Source organism: Buceros rhinoceros, unplaced genomic scaffold, assembly GCF_000710305.1.
Source record: "Buceros rhinoceros silvestris isolate BGI_N320 unplaced genomic scaffold, ASM71030v1 scaffold7643, whole genome shotgun sequence".
In the NCBI taxonomy this organism is placed as follows: domain Eukaryota; kingdom Metazoa; phylum Chordata; class Aves; order Bucerotiformes; family Bucerotidae; genus Buceros; species Buceros rhinoceros.
In genome coordinates, this window is record NW_010404209.1 from 52,068 (window position 1) to 67,945 (window position 15,878).

Genomic DNA, 15,878 nt, shown 5'->3' on the forward strand with positions numbered 1-15,878 from the left:
AGTAAAATTTACCCAAATAGTGTTCTGTATGGGTGCAACAAGTGGAGAACTCAATTGGACAATCAAGTGAAAGGAAAAAATGTCCACAGATGCTTTTATTTTTCCCCATAACAATATAACGACTTGAACAATTACAGAGTGAATCATAATTTTAAAAGGCAAGGGAGAATGAACGAAGAAATACATGAAGAAAACGTGTATGAGGAAGTACTAAAATCTGAATCAGAAAAGATGTTCAAGGTTCAGTGGACCTATAACTTAGGATTTGATTAAGGGTTAAATAAAGTAGCTTTTTTCTGCTGCGCCCGTTTATCAGAGGAAAGGGAAGATGGTTGTTACCTACAAATGCTGTCATATTGTGTACATTATTCTGTATAGAAACCAGGTCCATGAAATCTGAAGCATTTATTCTCTAAATTGCCCAAGCCAATTGTAAAGTGCTGTACATATGGGAAGGGACTTCTTTGTGCCCCGTTTTATCAGCTTGCACCCTGAAGCCTGACGTATGGACAGCTCCTGATCTAAAGTCCACTGAAGGAAATTTAAGCGTTTTCTCTGACTTCAGTGGACTTTAGATCAACCACAATGTGAACATCCTTAAACCACTTATTTGCTTGGTGACATGTAGTAACAGAGAAGTGTAAACAGCTGATATCTCTGTAAAGCATCTGTAATAATTATGCTCCAGTACTAAACTGGAGGAGCAAAGAAAAAAAAATCGAAGTTCTACAGCAACCTTAGAGGATTGCTCTAATCCTGAAAATAAATTAAAAAGTAGTGTAAAACCATACCTACAACTTTTTTTCATTAAAAGATTCAAGTTAAAATTTTGCTGGGTTTCCAAGCACCCTTGCAGTCTATATTTCATTCCATATGTACATGTAACTCTTAAAGCTCAGGAACTTGCAAGTTTATCACAGTTTCACAGAATATCAGAGCAGCCATCTAGAATACATAACAGGATCTAGCCTAGCAACATTCCATGTTTTCTATTAACTGTCTTTTTACAGCATTCAGGGAAAAGCAAAGGTGAGGAATAAATCTGCAGCTGAGTTTCAGTCCCTTATGTGTGAGGAGAATTAAGACTGAAAGACTGTTTATTATTAATATAAAATTTAAGTGTTGAATGCCAATAAACAAAAAGTAGAGCAATGCATATGTCATTCAGTTTTATGTGCCTTTAGTCAAAAGGTGCAAACCTGGAAGAAAAAAAAAAAGAGAGAGAGTGAAAAAGATGTTTCTTGGACTGCACTGTTTCAAAGAGAATGTCTCATATAAGCGCCATTCGGTATTTGTAAAATGTTCTAAGATGATGTGTGCTTGACAGTCTAGGATCTTGATGTTTTCTTATCTGCTTCAGATGGCACACAGTGCAACTAAAAGCCAGTGAGCCTTGCATCCTTTTCTAATGGTACTAGTATGTAGAGACATGCAGTGTATCTCTTTGTATAAAAAAAGGGAGTGAAATGCATTTCCTTAGGTTTGTAATGCACATAGAAACCAAACCAGCAATCCTGTTTCATTTAAATTACTATTTCAGGCACCAAGCAAACACTTCTGCAGTCTCTAAAATTAACATTCTTGTATGTCATCAAGCACCGTTGCATTGTAGTTTGTGATTTCATTACAACTGTCACCACCAAAGAATCAAGTAAATTTGTAAAATAAATAGTTCATTGGCATAAAGCGATTTTTAAAGGGGATGAATAATATTTTTTTCCCAGCAAATAACAGATGTTTAGATTAAACTGTATTTCAATACTGTGCTGAATTCCAACCCTAACTGATTGGGCACATTTTCCTTTCTGAAACTACCTTTGATAAGAAATGCATTACAAACTCATCAGTTTAGCTTCCTGTTAACAAAGAGACAGCAGCCGTCTGGATTATTCTAGATCCGCAGTGAAACTGCCACACTATGTATGCTCAAAGTAAAACTGTGCAAGTTTGACAAGGGGCAGATGAATCCAGGAGTTATTGTGCAGGGGTTTAAGTCTATGCGGCAGCTGACGGTTGAAATAATCATCTATACATTGCTCTGAGCTAGCTGGGGAAAGGTTGAAGCTGTATATTTTCAACATATCTAGCCTAATGGTTAATCTGTTGTCTTGTACAGGGGGTGCTGGGTGGAATCACGGCAATAGCTGACAGTCTGGGGGAATTGCTGTGGGTATTTTCAGTTGCCTGATTCACAAAGTGGTAGGTAGCAAAGTCGAAACAGGCTTGTCTTTGAAAGAGGGACATCGTGGTCACTGTCACTCCTATCAGAACAACTCTGGTAGCTAAAAACCTAATCAACATATTGATTATTTGCATATAGGAATACAGGGCTTCTGTACTGTCTTCACCCACCACCATAAAGCTGAGCTTTATGGAAGACATGCCAGATTGCACAATGGTGATTGCGCCTTTGGAAGTCAGCTGCGAAGATGCTTAGAAGAAAGAGAACAGTTAAGTTGAGGGGAGAAATAAAATATTTTTTTCAAACCAAGATAGTTTGACTGTTAAAAACACTCTATACTTCTAGTGCTGGATCTGGCATATCTGCACAGTGACATGTCATTACTCACTACAGAGATTAAGGGGGTGCAGTATGAATTAGACTGAAACAAAAATGAAGTATCTGCAAGTGACAGCTCTGGCTGATGGCTGACTATGAAGGAAAACACTGTGCTAGTGTCTGGCGAAAAACAGTGCTGAAAGCCTAGCAGCTGATAGAGATGGGAGAGGAAAGGAGCAGTGGGTATCGGTGGTGGTTGTTTAGAATGTCTGGTTTTGGTCAGGATATTTTTTTCTCCTTTAAAACACATTTTCATCTTCCCTTCCAGGCAAATCATGCTGAAGCCAGTTTCAGCCATTTTGTTGAAAGCACTGTACTGGTACTCTGCCTTGTTACATTTAAATTAAAGCTCAGCCCAGTTTTAAGTTATGGCAAGTGTATGCTTGGAAAGAATAAATAGAGATTGCCATAGGCGTTAGATTAACTATAGTGGTTGTTTTAAAAATGTTCAGGGAGCTGCAGATTGCATTTCAAATTATGTTCATTATAATAAATAAAATGTATAGAAATAGAAACAGGCACGATTCCCTAATGCAGTCTGTAGGCAAGCGTAAAGTCATTGAGCTTGAAAGGGAGTTCTTGAGGGTGGGGAGAAGGAATAGGAATGTGTGCAACTTCAAAATACCTTTACATAAATCGCATTAATATCTCCCATTTGATAGACACTTTTTTTTACCTGTCTAATGTTGACAGGTTTTTTGGGCAAGTTCTATACAGCATTCACCAAAAGCAGGTAGTGTTCACCCGGGGTGCAATTAGGAAATACTACAGAAAACATGAAATTTCTTGCTCTACTCTTAGCCACTTCTGTATTCTCAAAAAAGCTATTCAAAATTTGCTCTCAAAATGACCAGTATCTTTATACTTAGTTAACAATAATAAGGCCTTATGCATACTTGACAGTATCCTGAATAGTTATAATGAACTTTGGTGGAATAAACAATGCAGGCAGCACGCTTGCCCTGTAACCCGATTTGCATTGGAAACAAAGGCAAATGTCGTATTACATAGAAATAAACTAATGTAACTATGACTAGAAAATAGTTCTCTTCTAGTAGACTTGCTGGTGCTAAACCGATCACATACTTGGAAGAGAACCCTTGTGGATTTGGAGGTTGTCTTTTAACGTTGCACAGTGGTACAACAAATTACCCCAATCCAGACAGTTTGCTTGCCAAACCTAGTGAGGCAGTGACACTATGTAAGGGTCTATTTAGTTCCGTATAATTAATAGCAAACTTTGTTTCACAAATGTGTTTTCTATGGAAATCAGCTCACACAGTGGTGCAGATTTTTAAGAAATTATTAATAAAAAGAAATTACTTTTGCAGAACAACAGGATGCTATAAAAAAAAAAAGTTTTAGGTTCTGCACATGGTAGTATCTTTCTGCAGAAATGATGGTGTTAGCCTGGATTTCTTGCCTGGTTGTGTAATACTGCTTAATCTGAAAGCACAATAATATCTTGTGTTGAAAGTTGCCCCTCTCTGCTTGCACATATAGTTCCATGTGTATCTTGACATGTTTGTGGCAGTTTGCATGTACGACTTGACAGGCTATTTAGTCTAAACATAGCCAGTTTTACTCTTCTAGGGTAAAAAATACATAATTTTATTGGAGGAGTGAAGAAAGAAATAATTATCTCTACCAAAGACAGGTTATTCAGATATTATACTGTAATCTTTGCTTTTCAAGACCAATTAAAAAGACAGGAACTGTAAACTGTTGGAGTCAGAAAGAAACTTGCCCTATGAACAAGGTATTTCACAGTCATCCACTGTGGGGGTTCTTCCATCTTCACGTGAAGCAGCTAAGCTCTTGTCAGAGGCAGGAGGTAGAGATCATGGGATAAAACTGCTAGTTAGAACTTTTAAACTTCTAATAATTTAAGAAAGAAATGGCAACTCTGTTATCCCAATTGTTTATTGGTTTGCTTTTCAGTGGTAGTGCCTATCCACACTGTTGGAAACAAGGAGAAGTAGATCTGTTTTAAGCAGCTCAGTCTGTCTTCATGCGGAACAAGATCATGTGATGCTATTAAATACGATGCCAAGCTCAAGTTATTAAGCTGTACCAAAAGAGAAAGTATTTTAGTTCTGGCTCATGCTGTGCCACTGCGAGCACAAAATCCTGGGAAAGCTTGCTATGTCTGCATGGAATATGCTATAAGACATACACTGTTACAGAAGTGTAGTGCTGAGTAGTCAGGTCTGGTGTCTGAAACCATCTCCAGGAGAGACTGTAAAAAGGTTAGGAAATTTCATAAACAACTTGATTGGAGGGTGAATAAGCATTATTGAATGTGAAGGTACTTGGATGCAGGCATGTAGCTTTATAAAGATTATTTCCAATATTGATGTCTGGAGTTTAGAAATAGAACCAAATTGATGCATTTCAAAGTGTTTAAATGTGTGCTCAACCAGTGACTTGTGTAGGGAGATAGGTCTCTGCAGATATATATTGTTATCTGAAAGTTGTTTTACTGGAGGAATATCAAAGATAGAAGTACAAGATTTGACAAAAAACCAGTAACTCAGAGGAAAGATTCATAATTCGATTGATAATTTTCAAGTAGTGTATCCAATATGATACACAGCATTTTTGTGGCAGTTTTGCTAATCAAAGATATATGCTATTCTCCAGTGATTTAAAATCTGTGTGAACTCTCATGAGTATGCATTAATGTCATTACGCTTTAAATGTTACTACTATTAGTGAAGTGCAGAGTAACATTTTAAGTTAACTGTAGTTCTGTTCTCACTGGTTTTTTAAGCCACCTGTCAGAGTAGTAGCAGGCCATCATCAATTCTGAGGTCAATAAATGGGAATGAAAACTTTGACACCAAATAGTTGAACCATGTTAAAAAATACATTCAAATGACTCTTATAGTTCACATATAATCACCTTTTTCACGAGAGATTTTGTGCTTGAACACAAATGACTTGCATGTGGATGCTATTTACATACCTTTCCCATTGCCTGATAGTGTTTCTAGCTGATAGTAAACTAGATAAAGATGCCAAAAAACCATGCTGACCTCCTCAGATACTTTGGAGCTACTGTCTACTCAAAGTTTTCCATGGAACCTTTGAGGCAACTGAAACATCTGGAATTAATGCTACAAGTTTTTAAGTCCATAAACCCTTCCCTACCTAACCTCCTCACTCGTAACAGCATATAAGGTCTTAGCGGCTCAGTTATATACGTTCTTCTCTATAATATAAACATTCAGAAAGAAACAAGCATTAGGATAAAGTCATTACTGCATATTTTTACCAGAAAAACATTTTATTATTGTCTTTTGTAGAGGATGACATTTGTTAGTGGTATTAATATGGGGATTTGTTTAATTACTTTTCATATGTTAGAAATGGAAGACTAAGAATCACAGATTTAAGTTAAATCCTTATTTAGGGAATAAAATTTATTAGCTTTCTTTTCAGAGATGCTATGTAAGATCTCCTGAAATTTGCAGTATTCAGCACTTCTGAATACTCAACAACTTTTATGTAGGTTCCTAAACATCAGTTTAATTCCCTGAGTATGCTTGCACAATTTTGAAGTGTTGACCTTACCTTTTCCTATGATTCCTTATTTATTTTAATAGAAGCAAAGTGCTGTACTTCCCCTGTCATATTCAGTAGGTTCAAAGGAATAAACATCTTCCACAGCTAGTAATCTGAAAGCCTTTATCAACATGTGGGAAATAAGTGTTGCCTCAGACAACTTACACTAGGTTGGGATTATTGCTTAAAGATACAATATTGTGGAATAATCTTTTTATAAGTATTCGTTTATAACAAGCCATTTTTAGGAAAAAATATTAAAGTTGTTGCAGGGATAAACCTTTATTTCAGCTGTAAAAACTGATACTTTAGGCATTAAAATCTGTAACTCCAGATAATATCAAGATCAATTCATGCCTGTGGTTTGAAATATTTTTTAATAAAGACGTTAATTTAATTTTTTTCTTATTATTTAGAAGTAAAGAATGCAGCTAGATCAAGTTACCCAAAATGTTCATATCAATTCAAGAATGCAACTACTAATGTATTGGTTGGTGCCAAATCCACTGAAGGAATCTCGGAACCTGTTCCACTTGTTAATAACCGTAAAGGGAGCCTCTTCCTACCCAGCAACCCCTCGCTGCTGCACCTTAACTTGCTGAGTTCTGTTGAACAAGGAAAATCTACAAACTGTAGATTGCAAAGGGCATTCAGCTTGCCTGTAAAATACTGCTACCACTCCCAAAAGCCTGGGTTGAACCAAGATCTCCGTAGGTAGCCCCGTAGTTGGATGCATAAGGCAATTCACATTGGTTTGTGCATGGTTTTGCAGTTTGTTTTCCACCTGACTGTGATATTACTAATGCTCCATTAAGTGCTTACAGGTGTGGGTTTCTCCAGATGTGGTGATTAATAAGTTAATCGAGATAGCTAGTCAACTAATGTTTCTGAGTGATTTGTGCTTTACCTTTCATATGGTTTATTTGCTGTGAAGCGTTTAGATGCTAGACAGAATATGTTTACCAGATATTCCAGTTTGTGTGATATTCAGGAACATAGGTGTTATTTCAAATTCCAGCTCTTTTTGGGGTCTAAAAAAGTGTCTGTAAACTGTTCTGCTAAAGACATTGGAGAGGCAGTGAAGGAGACAGAGTTAGGTAAGGAATAGAAAGAAAATAATAATAATAAAAAAGTTATGAACTTGTCCATTGTTTCTGAAAGACATTTCCTTTATTTTGCTTAAAGAATGAAATGAGGATAAAAGTCAAGTAATATGTTGTTACAGATGTTCATCTCCACATTAAGGCTGTAAAGATTACCAGCACATCTTAAATCAATTCATGGAACATTGTCTGGAGTTTATGTCACTGAAATAACGAATTCTGTTTACTCAAGAAGAAACAAACATGTTAAAACAGCAGTGTAACTTTTAAACTCCAGCATAAACTGGAGCATCTGAAACCTCATTAGACTCCCCTGACATTTTTCTAGCACTGAGTCTTCCCAAACTGCAAAAATGTTATATTTTCTGCCTGTTAGATAAGTGAGCACTGGATTGTTACAACAATACATTAAATGTTATACTTAGGGATGTGCAAACAATCTCTTGAATTTTATTAGAACTCAGAGGCTGGATTGAGTTCCAGTTCTATACAGTTCTCTTTCCAATTCTTGAACTTATTTGCAATTTTTATGAAAGCTGGTGAAGAAGATCTGCATGATATAATACGACTGTATTTTAATACAAACCCTGTAGCATGAAGACATTGAAAATACTAAAAATGGAGACTCATTAACAAAAGCACTAGGTCAAACATGCAACATGAGAGTTACCATATATCACAGCCCATTATTCAAATATGGTTGTGTTTCATAAGAACAAGCAAAATTAAGACTCCCCTTTTAAATTAATGCAGACACAGGAACCATGAAACTAAAATTGTATTTTATGGCTTTACTAAAAATTTTTGCTACATCTCTTTCTTTAAATATGCAGGAAATTGATAAGAGTATCTGAAGGACAATAATTAACTATGTTTTATATCCTACTTAGTAGTAAGAAGCCACTTGTGAGTTATCATCGCAACACTTTTGGGAATGAAGCCATAGGTAATGGTGTCCATTATATACCATTCACATATTTCAGCTTCATGGATTCCCTTCCCCCACTCTTATGGAGCTCTACTTCTAAACTGCAGATGCCCTTTAAACTTCAGTGTACAGATTTCACTGTAAAACAAAATCTTCTTTGGATGTGGTATGATTAAGATAGATCGCGTGTCATTGCTGCAGCGAGACTAAATGGCTTCCTTGCTTAAGCAAGGTATTGCTTTAGCAACAAATTGAGATCCCTTAGAAGGCTTCACTAATAGGTATTAACTAGTGAGCCATATTAACCTTGGACTTTCCAGGCAGTTGGTGACAGTAACATAATTTGAATATAAGCACATATCAAAAGGAGCTTATTTATTATAGATACAGTACCAAAAATAAGTGCAAGCTGCTAGAAATCTAGTTCTAGAAATGGTTATTCTGGATCATTACTACTAAGGCTTTGTTTTTCAGTTGGATGGCAGGTTAGTATCACCTTGTAGCACTGGAGAACACAAGTGTTGGACCATATAGTACAAAAGATCCCTATTAAATGAACTTTCAGTGTTTAAAACAAACAGGAGACATTAGCTAGGTGAAAACTTGGGAAATGGTGTTTAGTCTTTTTTTAATAGACCTTTCTATTGTTCATAGAAATATTTCTGGCTATAATGTGATATACAGTTAACTCTTGTTATCGTAAGCTATGGCACATGGTCATGATGGTTATATGTCTTCCTTAAACTGTTAGAATAATATAACAATATACACTTTGCTTATGGTGCAATACTGAATCTCTTGACATCCTGTGAAATTTAGGATTTTTACTACCAAGAGACAAAACATATCAGTTGTAGCTGGTTCTTGGAAGGTACATTTTGCATGGTTCTTGTTCCTTTGATCTTTTAAATGGTGGATTAATCAGAATGGAACTGAAGATTTATATCCTATAAAGAACCAGAGAGCACAGTGTATATCTTGAAAGCAACCTATTGCCTGTATGGCACTGCCTGTGAATAACTTTTTTGATAGATAAGTTTAAAACAAGACGAGGCCATTTCCAAGAGAGTGGTTTGCAGAGGGTGTTCTGAAATGCACAAATACTTGCATTTTGTTATAATCAGAAATAGAAGGATATTAATTACAAAATAATTCTGTGCATATTCACTTTGTGTTTCAAATAGCTGAATACTGAAGTGATATAGTTTAATCCAAACAAACTGTCACGAAAGAAAACTTAAATTTGTGTATTTTTGAGAGTTTTCTATGGGCTTATTTATTTCTCAGCAAAAGACTAGCCATTGATAAGCATTTCCACTGTAGGACTCTGACTTGGAAAAAATGAAAAGTCAAATGAGAAGGAAATGGCTTTGTCTTTGGGGATACTGCCCAAGAAGAAAAGAAACTTAAGTTAGTGAAATAAATCATTATTAGACAGTCATTGCTCTCATCCAAGTATTATCTTTTATGCCACATTTTGGGGCATTTATTTTGGGATTAGCTTTTCAGCGGGGTTTGTTTTTCTTTTGCAATGTTTTGATTTTGATTCCGTAGGTGATACCAGGTCATTTAAAAGGACAGCATATCTGTGTTTTCAGGGCCCAGTCCTTTGGTCTAGACCAAAGCAAACCGCAGTTCCATAGCAGACTTGGGCAAACAGACAGACATGACAGGCTAGAATGCTGTCTGTAAGAAATAGTGTCAGAAGAGGGTTAGGGTAGAAGGATATTCCTTAATTTCTTCCACAATAAGTTTAGGGCAGATGACATACATCCCAGGGTTTTGTTGTTGTTCTTACATAGCTTGTCGCAAACAGAATTTTTTTTGCAGCCTCTGCTTGTGTACTGCTAATGTGTATTAAGCTATTTTAATTTAGCTACTAATCTCTTTCCTTTTAACTTTAAAATAACAACTTCCTAGGCGTTGGTTACATTATCTTCTAGTTCAATTTTCAGTTAACAAATGGATAAAAAAGGGTGTATTTTTCCTTCTTCGTGTTAAAATAATTCAGCATCGGTGTGAATTTCAGAAAGCAGGCACAAGACAATTCCCTTTGATAGCACGTGTAAAAGTGCAGATTGAGTGCAGTAACAATCTTGAAACAGTAAAGATAATGGTCAATTCTTATAGATGAATTATTTGGAAGCTGCACTATGCAATATGTATTGTGACGTAGGTTATCCAAGAGCAGTTTATGATTGGCAAAACTGTAAGTGATTTTACTTCTAGAAATTTATCTGTCATTGAAAATGCACCTCATCCTCATTAAAAGATTGCATAACACATGCATCCTCTGTTATACAGGTATTGTCTCCCCACTTCCATTCAACCTCATTCTGTTCACTCCTGTTAAAACTCCCCTTTGTGAGAAGGGTAGAGCGATGAGGTCTGACTTGTGCTGGAGATCTGTGCACAATGGCAGGCTGCGTTCGCATTCCCAACTAACTGAATCATTGAACATAAAGGCATTGAATATTTTACATCTCTTCATGAAGACTCTGTTGTTTGGCATGTGAGAAGCAAGAACCAACTGGTGTCTAGTTCATTAGCAAAAAGCAGGCTGGCAGCTGTTATATTGGTATTGCAAATAGTACTTTGCCTTTCTGGGAATATAGCAGAGCACTAAATCGACTTTTCTGTAGTGCAGATTAACTGAAAATAACTCTAAGAATAACCTGAATGTGGTTCCCCTTGCCCTTTTTTTTTGAAGTATGAAACCAATTTGAACGCCTGTGTTCAAAACCCTGGTATTCTTCCCTGCTTCTCCTTCAAACCAATCTCTTCAACTAACATGTATTTGATTTTTGCTACTGTTGGGCCTGTGTTAGCAATGAAGTATCAGTGCGTGAATGGACATAGAGTGTGTGTTCTTTACTACTTCACTTGTATTTCATATTGCACTTAGATCAGTACTTAATCTGATGAGTTCCCTGTATTTCCAGTTGAAGATGAGCAGCCGTCAACACTATCACCCAAAAAAAAGCAGCGAAATGGAGGCATGCGAAATTCACCCAACTCCTCACCCAAACTGATGAGGTAAGACTGTAAGAAACTCATATCTTCATCTCCTTTCTTCCTTCCTTCCTCTTCTCTTCCCCCCACATCAAAAATAAGAGGAGAGGGTGGAAAAAAAGGATTGTTAGATGGTTTCTGAAAGGCTGAAGTATTTATTCTGTCAGCTTGTCAGCAGTTAATGATAGAGCTGAAAAAATTCTGTCATGAAAAACAGTTTGAAAAGCTGTTTGAAAAATACATAGGCTTTAAAGTCTTAGCTGTCACCCTGTCCTGACCGTGTGTAGTTCTTAAACAGCAGTGGCACTAATGATAGCACTAACCAATCAGGGCAACTCATGTGGTTAGTTTGCCTCAGGCAATTCTCTTTTTGTTGGATTCCCTCTGAGTACTGTTTTCTGTACTTAAGGCCATATGTGAGATGTATCATCACAATCAAAAATGAACCTGAATATTACCTTCCTTTTATCCTGTCGATTGAAATCAAATTCCTGTTAATTGATTTAGACTGATAAAAAAGTCTAATAATCTATGTACTTGCCAAAGCAAAGTTCAAAACTAATGCAGTTTTATTCAGGCTAAAAGCACATTAATAATGAAATACAGGGATTTTTAAGAGGGTAGAATATACTCTAAAAATGAATGATGAAAATATCGTCTTGTTAGTGATATTTTTCCCCAGTTGCTGTGTACATTATTTTACACCAGTAGGCCTATGTATAACTGTGTAGTTTCCTTCCATGGGACAAATTGCCTCTAAGAGATATGTTAAAACTAGAACTGCAACAAGAAATTGGAATCTATTAAATTAATATGGTATTTACATTCTGTCTCCCTGTTATTCACCTTTTGCCTACTCAGGTCAGTCAAAACAGAATCAGATAGTAGACATGGAATTTTCTACAAGGAGGCTGTTTCGGCTCTGGTTTTACATATCCAAAGTACCCAGGACAGAACCTCAGTCCATAATCGTATCCAGAGCTAAATACCATAGCAGAGATTTTCCACTGCATATATAGATAGATAGATATAAACATAGAAAAAAAATGTAAACTTATTTACACGTATAAACAAACACATTTGTGTGGTTTGGGGTTTGGGTGTATGGATAACCGTAACTGCTCTGTAGTCACAGAGGTTAAGTGAAAAAATTAATACGAATATAAAGTTGTTTACATATATATAAAAATCACTCATTACTTTTCTTTTGTTGTTGACAATGATTTTGTTCCTTTAACAATTCTGGGTGGAGCTAGCTAGTATTGCTTTTTGTACTTCAGTCAGTAGATGATTGGAATTTTCTTTGGCCGGTTACAGAAGCATCCGTATTTATTGTTACTGCAATATAGGGCGTATTCAAGGACATAACTTCTACAAGTCTTCTTCATCTCTATTTAGACTACAGAATCAGAAGTGAGATTGATTTACAGAGGAAAATGCACCCAGCTGTGGCTTTTTTTTTCCCTATTGACCATCTATTTCTGTTAAATGTATCATTAAAAGTTCTCTGCCTTCCTGTTACCTCAGCATTGCCCATATGACACTGATTTACATGCTTGTTTACAGTTTATGAGAAAGAATAAAATGAACATACTGGCAAACTTCTCATTATTATGGTGCCAGTTGTCATGCTAGCATTATTTTCAATTTACTTACCTTTGGACAGTCTTCTTATCTGGTGCTAACAGTTTTAACCACTTAAAGTTTTAAACATGTGGAAGATTCCCTGCTTACCAAATCCTAATTTTGGGGAACTATAAATAAAAAGAAAGAGAAGGAGAGAGAGAAAGAGAAAAAGAACTGAAATATTTGGAGCTGAGCACACTGTTCCTGTTTGCTATGTAAAGTATGCCTCATTTCTTTGATCTTGAGTAATAATAATTCTGGGGAGTTATACTGTTTTCATATGCTTCAAAGCTGTGTCAAAGTTTTGCTGCTTAAGGGTACTTCTTTATTCTATTGGCTCTTGGGTACTGAGATGACAGGTCCTCTGTACTAGGTGCAGGCTTTTTCAAGTCATAGCCTTCAGCAAAACATCAAATTACCAAATACAGGGTAACATACTTCTGCTCAAATGCCTTTCCTGTAGATATATTATACCATATATATTAAATACTTTAGTGTTACACGGTACATTTTATGTGCAATAGAAAGTGATGGTTTGAGGTAGCCTTAGGGGTACTTTTTTCCACAAGCAGAAAAAGCTAGTGTATACTGTATCAAGTATGGTTTTTACAGGACTTTCTGCCCGAAGGCCTTTGTAAATAAGTAATGATCAACAGATTGGCTGTGGGTTTTTGAAAAACATGCCTGTGTCAGTTTGCATGATGGGGGAAGATTTTCAAAGTAGAGCCTGCTTTCATTGCCTGCTGAAGAGGGACTGAGGGAGAGTAGTCGTCCTGAGCCTGAGCTGTCTGCTCAGTAGCACATCAGAATTGCTAAACACAGGTTGAGCAGCAAGTGGAGAACTTGCCAGGCTTCCAAATCCAGACATTGTTTTCTTTCTCTTCACCCTTGCTGCTAAATCTATTCACCATTCCTGTGTTGGCACCGTCAGCCTCTCCCCAGACCCAACCATCTCTTTGTCTTACCCTTTATCTACACTGACTTAACTTTCGAAGTTCAAGGTGCTAAGTAAGACAAAGTGAATTGAATCAGAAGAGAACTCTGTTAAGCTTTGTGCGTAATGGCTAAACGCGTTTCTCCTTTCTGATAAACAAAGGTGGGCTGTATTATCTTCTATTTTGTATCCTTGCAAATTATCTAAAGTGGCAAGTACTTGCTTTCCTGCCCAGAAATCTTTAGTATATGTCAGCTAAAAGTGCACAAGAGGTAAATCAGCTAAAGCACTGTCATGTCCGTAGCTGATATTTATCTTTGCAATATTTTTCCTAAATTTGCTGTAAAAGCTCCTTTTCAAAGCCAGCTTCACCTCTGTCCCTTCCACAGACACAGCTGGCTACTTTTCAGACTTTTCCTCAGCTCTGGTCCTGGATCTAGAGGGGCCCTGGAAGGCAAGAAGTCTGGAGCATCTAGAGGAGGAAAGTTTATTTATAAATTGTAATCAGCTGTGACTTCAGAATCACTTTCTGATGCCGAAAATGATGCATAGATTTTAGATTTCCGTAGTGGCTGGGGGAAAACAGGAAAGAGGGTATTATGCTGTGATGACTGTCACTGGAGTAGAACAGAGGACAGAAGCTATATCATAGGGACTCCCTGGGACATTCTTACATGAGGTCTGACAGGTGCTTATTTAGACCTGGTCAGAAAGTGGGAATTTTTGTGGTTTACTCACACATAAGCAGAAAGCTATATTACCACATATGATCAGAATAGGTAGATTGAAGGCACCTTTTCCTGGTTATCTTTTTGATGTTATTGTCTCTAAACACCAATAAATTACTAACCAAAATAAATAGGTGGTAGGCATACGAATGTTCTTTGTATACGTCACAAATGGTTTAGATTCGCATTTAGAAAGTCATTGGTCTAACCAAGCCCTGCCTTGCATTAAATGACATGAGCAGAATCACACTGTTGCAATACTGGAAGAATCTAATCAATGAGGAAAAATAATCCTTCAAATTCCAACTATAGATACAAGGGCAAATTAACTAGAAAAATACTCTGCCTTATAATGCTTATTTCTGTCTGGTTTAGATCAACAGAATTCTGTCCCGTTAAATCCACAAGAACTTGGGTATTATTTTAAAATAACTTCAACAGGAAAAATTTGGTACTTCTCCTGTGGAGATGTGAAAACAAGGACATCCTATTACAGTAAGAAGTAAAATTTAGATAGGAAGTGGAAAGAAAAGGAAGGAAAGCTGTAGGTAACAGAGTAATCACATATCAGGTCTCCTTCATGAAATGGAGAACCATTTGATGCCTCTGGTGTCATGCAGTGAGATCAAGTCACCTGTTCATCATCTGACAGCCACAGGTTTTGAAACATGTTGTTGATGAACAGTCACATTAGATATGAGTAGGCTATGTCACCTACGTACCAAATAGCAAAGCTAGTTTTTAAAAGAATGTGTCATTTTGGATTCCAGAATGACCAGTAAAAATATGAAAAGCCCTGGATATGAATCAAAAAAGCCACTTGCTGGGGCTCAAGTCCTCACTTAATGCTTTGGTTGCTGCTACTGCATGAGTGGAATACACTGACTTGAAGGAAATGTCAGCCCAGCTGAGTCAAACTACCTCTTAATGCAAGAACAAATAGCATGTGACAGGGCCCAAAGGGCCTGAAGAGCAAACAAATAGTTTGTCCCTGTCCACTCTGAATGTAGTGGTGTAGTTGACACAGGCCTCTAGACAAGTAGCATACTCAGCAAAGGGTCATTATCATTAGTGTCCCTGATCAGAGGCATCAGAGGACGCTGGGGTTTCAGTGTGTTGCCAAGGAGAATTTTGTAAGCCTGAGGATTTTTCTTGATCAAGGATCTAAAATAATTCCCAACCAAACCATAAAACTTGCTCAGAGTCTGTCAAGACTCAGCTAAGTGACACAGGAAAATAGTGAGCTTTTTGGCATACAGTTCCAGAAACCTAATGAGATTATTTATCTGAAGTTCAGGGGGAAACCTCTTGTCTTTTTCCTGAAGTTGGATATAATATTCTAAGTGTATGAACAATGGCTGTGCACATTTATCTCCTCATCCACCCATCCAGCTACTTACACTCAAATGTACACACACAT

At 36.8% G+C, this 15,878-nt stretch overlaps 1 protein-coding gene across 1 annotated transcript in view; it reads left to right on the plus strand.

Moving 5' to 3' along the window:
* LOC104490944 (calcium-activated potassium channel subunit alpha-1) overlaps positions 1–15,878 on the plus strand; it is a gene marked incomplete at its 5' end in the record, with an annotated part of 129,780 nt that overhangs the window by 50,830 nt on the left and 63,072 nt on the right. Inside the window, one exon of the mRNA XM_010133295.1 lies at positions 11,101–11,194. Coding sequence (XP_010131597.1) covers positions 11,101–11,194 — 94 coding nt within the window. The remainder of the gene's footprint in view (positions 1–11,100; positions 11,195–15,878) is intronic.